At 47.9% G+C, this 5885-nt stretch overlaps 1 protein-coding gene across 1 annotated transcript in view; it reads left to right on the top strand.

Moving 5' to 3' along the window:
• The window catches only part of RNF114 (ring finger protein 114), a 21900-nt gene extending 18315 nt beyond the window's left edge, over positions 1 to 3585 (top strand). Inside the window, exon 6 of the mRNA XM_027775103.1 lies at positions 1724 to 3585. Coding sequence (XP_027630904.1) covers positions 1724 to 1789 — 66 coding nt within the window. The 3' untranslated portion in view covers positions 1790 to 3585. The remainder of the gene's footprint in view (positions 1 to 1723) is intronic.
• The last annotated feature ends 2300 nt before the right edge of the window (positions 3586 to 5885 follow it).

The following is a 5885-nucleotide window of genomic DNA, read 5'->3' as shown; positions in this document are numbered from 1 at the left end:
TTAAAACTCACGCCGGGCGCGTGTGCGTGCATGCCCAAGATCCCGAGAGGAGAATGGAGGAGAAGGGATTGTGGCGTGACCATCGCCTCTGGGGGGTGATTTCTCGCTTTCTGTCTCTATGTCTCTCTCTGTCCAGCGAGTGCATGTGCCCTATAGCCAAAAACCTCTTGGGGGGGGGGAAAAAAAACAGAACTTCAGGTCAAACAGAATATAGCCATTAGCTAGACGTGACCATCAGATTGGTATTTCCTTAGACCTGAGTGACTTGATAGGGCTTGCTGTGTCTTAGCCTTATAGTGCTAGCTAAAGTTGGCCAAGTGCTTTAAGTGGCCCTTTTGTTTGCATATTGGTGCATACATACATTTCACATTTTTCTTTTTCTTTTTTTTGAGAGGCGCACTCGCCAGAAAGACAGAGACAGAAAGTAAGAAATTACCTCCCAGGGGGGATGGTCATGCCACAATCCCTTCTCCATTCTCTCGGGATCTGGGGCACGCATGCACGCACACGCGCCCGGCATGAGTTTAAGCCACCGGGTCCGGGACGCGAACCATGTTTGACCACATGGGAGTTTAGTGACATAGCCATTACACTAACTGCTGGTCCCACATTTCACATTTTTCTAATGTAAACAATCCATCATGACTTTTCCAATGACCCAATATAGGGTCATATTGGGATTTTAGAGTAGTGTTTGTTTTTTTGTTTGTTTTTAGAATGATTTCATTCCACTTGTTATTATTTCTCAATTAGACCAGACAGAGGAAAAGCGAGAAAGCAAGCTGCAAGGTCTGGACTCGAACCTTCATCAGCCATGTGAGAATACAGCACTTTTAACCACCACACCACCTGCTGGCCCCTAGTGTTCATTTTTAGCAGCTTTATTTCAGGACCTGAGAAGGAAAACTCTTTCCTAAGTCGTCATAAAGAATATTCTTAGTATGACCGTCTGAAATTGAGACTTCAGAATATCTGTCCTTTTTGTTAAAACTGTAAAGATGAATAATTCTCAGATATGCCTCATTAAAGAAGGCTGGTATCACTAGTTTCTTTGTTCTTTGGTTCTTTTTTTTTTTTTCAATGTTTTGCCAGAGGGTGTGTGTGCTTGCCAGAGAGAGACAGACAGATACAGTGTGACGGAAAAAGAGAAATCACTCCCAGGGGGGATGGCCACACCACAAGTCCTTTCTCCTTCGTTCTCCTGGGGTTTTGGGAACCTGGTATGATTTTCAAGCAGCTGGTCTGGGACTTAGTGGTCAGCCATGTGGAGAGTCCAGTGCCTTAGCCACCATACCAGTTGCTGACCCCTGTGCAATCCCTTTTTACCCCAGAAAACACCTGTTCTGTGCTGAGCACTGGACCTACCCCTTGGAAAGGACGCAGTTGAGCACACTGCACGTGTATTGGCCTTCTGTTCCGATGCATGGCATTGAGTGTGCTGAGACTTGCTCCTTGACAGGTTCCATCCGGGCGCATCCCAGGCCTCAGTCTCAGTATGAGTGAGGCATCCTCCTTTTCCTTAAGGATGAGGCAGCAGAGGCACAGTGAAGTTGAGTAATTTGTCCAGAGCTACATAGCCAGCACTGCAGGCAGTGGAGATGGGGTCTGGTCCCTGGCAGCCCGCTCTGGATCCCATGCTAGGCTGGCCTGCTGCTCCCACTGAAAGTAGCTCAGTACGGCTGGGAACAGTTGCTGAGGCTGCCTGTTTGTGCTTTGCCCTTAGGATTATGAGGTTGATGAAGAGGACATGATGAATCAGGTGTTGCAGCGCTCCATCATCGATCAGTGAGCCGCGTCCAAGCTGCCTGCCTCATGTTCCAGAGCTCCCATAACGTGTTAAGTGTGAAACCTCTGACCTCCTACACTTTGGCTATATGACAGCCCCAGAAATGAGCTGGGACACAGTCACTTCAGCAGAGGAAACGGGTCCCCAAGACAGAGCCCTCTTTTCCTTTGGGCTCGTATCAAAGCTGTCTTCCCTTCTGTTCACCTTCTTTGTCACATGGTTTAGTCTTTACTGGTCCACAGCTACTGCTGGAGCTTTTGCCACCCTTCCTGGAAGAGAATCTAGCTTCTCCACCTCCTCCCGTTTCACATTTGTTTTCCCATCCAGTGTTGATCTCTCAAGTCCTCCGAGCCAGCCAGGACCTTTTCTGGGTCATGAATAGCACAATGAAACAGGTGTCCCCTCCTTCCCTGTCCCTGAGGTGGGTGAACTCTGGCCGTCCCACGTCTGACCAGTGCTAAGGCTCCTTGTAATCCGAGCGGCTTGTCAGTGTGTCCTTGGCTGCAACAGCCACAAGCAAGAAACATCTCAAAAGTCCTCTGGGGGGGTGAATCTTCTGGGTTGAGCATGATCTGATGCTGGAACTTCTGATTAGTGATCTTTTCCTACTCCCACACACCCTTAGAATGAACTGGTTTGGTCTTAAATGCCTGCATGGTGCCTTTTTAGGATAAGGTGTAACTGTAACTGTATGTTTTCAGTGGAAGTGTTTCTAGGTTAGGAAAGTCAAAATCCATTCATCCATAAGTGGGGAGGAGGACTGTCTGAGGTGCATGGGCTGTGGCTTTGGGCTCTGGTTTCAAGCAGACGAAGTATTTCAGGCAGCATCATGCTACCTCTGTGTTGGGAGCCTGCTTACATTCTTGTCCTGGAAGCACAAAAGGGATTCCTTAAGTGAGTAAGAAGGGACAGGTTTGGGGCCTGCCATGGCTGCTAGTTTATTCATCTTCTGCTTGGTGACATAGATTACACCAAACATTGCTTTTCTGTCACAGATCGTTTCCTTCAACTCTGGTTTCCACTTGTAAATCTGTTAGGAAGCCTTCCTCAGTGCAGAGGGGCTGTTGGGAATCCATATCGCCCTCTGTTGTCTCTTCTGACAAGACACTGTTCCTGAGGCACAGCGCGTGTCCTGGGGAGCTGCAGTTAGAGCCCTCTACTAGAAATTCGCCTTGTAACAGCCCAGGAACTTCAAGTCCAGCATATTTCCCGAAGAGTCCTAAATACAAGGCCAAGAGTGGCCAGCCTCTCCTGTAGGAACAGAACCACTGACAAAAAGGCATATGGATCTAGCTTCGTTGTTTGATGTCACACATCAGTAGTCTGAATAGGGATATTTTTCTCTAGCCAGTGGCTGAGGTCGCAAGTGAGCGGGCTTTGGGCCTTCCCCCTGCTGCTGTGGGCCTCTCCTTACCTTCCAGTAAGGAGCAGCAGATGCCAGCAATCAGCAGGGACAGGGCCCATTTGGGGCAAAATATTTTTTTCTAATGTGCTTTGGAAGACCCAAATGTTAAAGCCAATGTCTTCGCTGTAATTTCTGGGAAAAGCTCACTGAGACCTCCCTGGATTTGAGATCATCTCAAGAGGTCAGATTTTGGAGGGAAATTTGAAAATCGAGGGAAACTTTCATTGGAGGAATCTGACAAAGGTGTGTCCATCTTACTAAAGGTACCAAGAAACTTCTTTCTTGTATTAAGTGCACTTCATATATTTCTAATAAGATGACTTTCCAGAAAGAGATTTGTTATGTTCTGGCTTTTAAAAGATGAGATATAAATAAATTTCATAATTTATCCAACTGCTAAGCTGTAATGGTTCTTTCCATTAGCCACACGTGCTGAGGCCTGGGAGCCTTTGGAAGGTTTTTACTCTGGGTGAGGAGGAATTTCCACCTCTCACCGAGCCTGGTCCAGCTAACTGCTGGTCCCCCTACACCTCATCTTTAACTCCTGTGCATCGCAGTCCCCCACCTTACCAAATCTGAATAACAGTTGGTCCTCACCATCCCATTGCCACCCGCATCTGAAAAGCCACCATGATATCCAAATTATTGACGTGCTTTTACAGAGACAGAGTGGGAAAGTGAGAAATGTTACCCCAGGGGGGATGGTCTTGCTGCATTTCCTTCTCCATCTCCTTTTGGGACTTTGGGAACACTCGCACATGCAGCCAGAGTGATTTTCAAGCCGCCAAATCTGGGACTTCAATTGCCCAGTTGGCCTGTGAGATCCAATCGCCCGAAGGTCCACACCACCTGCTGACCTGACACACCTTTCTATTTGGCTTCTTGCTGTGTAACTGACTTCCACTCCATCCTCTCCCAAGCAGCCAGGACTCTTCAGTGGCTTCAGCTACCCTCAAAGTCCCAGCACCTTGCTGTGGCCCTCCAGGCCCTGTGCTCTGCTCACTGCCCAGCTCTCCAGCCTCAGCTCCCGACCACAAGGTCTTTCTGAATCTCACACAGGTCACAGTCCCCACCTCAAGGACTGCACACATACCCTTCCCTCTGGAATGCGTGGTGCCCATTTGTAGTCTGGATGTCTACATCAGGGTTTCATGTGAGGATTTCATTTTCCTGTAGAGCCTCCTACCTGTAGTTCTACTCAGGGCATTTGTTAAACCTGTTGTGTAGATCCCCTCCCATATACTGTAAGTTCCCGGAGGTCTTAATTCCTGGTCTGATTTGTTGGAATAAACCCATTGCTTAACATTTGGCTTGCCGAATAAAATGAATTTCAAAATAAGTTTTTAGTATAATATTCCCAAATACTCATGAGAGCATAATCTGCCCAAGGAAGTGAATGCCAAGAACATTCATACTAAATATTACTTGGTGCTTACCTGAAATTCAGTTAACCAAGCATCCTGTATTTTTATTGGTTAAGTCTAGCAAGCTGACTCTGTCAGCACCATAAATGTCCCAAACATCTATATGCCAGGCAACTCACACCTCATTAAGTCATTTACACGTTTTCGTTTTGTTTTGCTATAGGGAGCATGCACTCACTGGAGAGAGAAAGTGAGAAAGCATCCCATTGGGGGAATGGCCATCCCACAATCATTTCTCTGTTCTCCCCATGATTTTGGCATGTTTTCAAAACACTGTCCATGTGGGAGCCAGCACAGCACCTTACCCCCACCGTCACCTCCTAGCCCCACAATTTTCCTTTCTTTCTTTCTTTTTTTTTTTTTTTTTTTTAAGAGAATTTGTTATAGTACGCATGTGCTCCCTGGACAGACTGAAAGACAGAAGCCAAGAAGTCACCCCCTGGGGAGGTGGCCACACTGCAGTCCCTTCTCCATTCTCCTGGGATTTTGGGCATGCATGCACATGCACCCAGCATGAGTTTTAAGCTGCTGGGTCTGAGGTTCGAACCGTGGTCAACTACTTGAGAGTCCAGCAATATAACCATTACGCCATCTGCGATCCCACTCTTCATGGCTCCCACCCCAGAAGTTAACCTCTTGAGAGCAATTACTGTGTCTGTCTTATGCATCACTGGCCTCCGTACGTGGCCCTGTGTCTGTCTTGTGCATCACTGGCCTCCGTACGTGGCCCTGTGTGCTCTCAGTTCCATTCCTAGAATCAAAATAGAACTAAAGGATACAGGGGAGCGGTTCTAATGGTTTCTTTCCCGGACAATTCGTCCATCACTGAACAGAGGTGGTACGGGGAGGAGAGCCTGAAGGGGGCAGTGTTTCCCACCACCACCCCAGGTGCTGGCATCCTGCTGTCCGTCACCGTGGAGGGGCGGGACCTCAAACTGGAATCATTGGAAGCCAGAACCTACAAGGCAGGATACCCTCTTGCCTTTATTCTCTTGTTACCTTCTGCGGTGTTTACTGAGTGCCCCACGCAGGGCCCAGCTGGGTACTGAGTACAGGAGTAGCTGTGATGATCGTTTTCACCCCTGGTTCCTGATTGCATCCTGCTGCGTTTAGCTTCTGAAAGGTGGCAAGAGCCAATCTCTTGTAACCTTAGCCATCCCTGCAGGAAGGATGCAGATAGCACTCCAGTGCACAGCAAAGGGCAGAGGCCAGAGAAGCTGAGAAATTTGCCCAAGCCAAAAAACGCTTAAACGACTTGGCATTGTAGTGG

This window comes from Tupaia chinensis, unplaced genomic scaffold (genome assembly GCF_000334495.1).
Source record: "Tupaia chinensis unplaced genomic scaffold, TupChi_1.0 Scaffold000049_1, whole genome shotgun sequence".
Taxonomy (NCBI): domain Eukaryota; kingdom Metazoa; phylum Chordata; class Mammalia; order Scandentia; family Tupaiidae; genus Tupaia; species Tupaia belangeri.
This window is presented reverse-complemented; position numbering and strand designations above follow the sequence as displayed.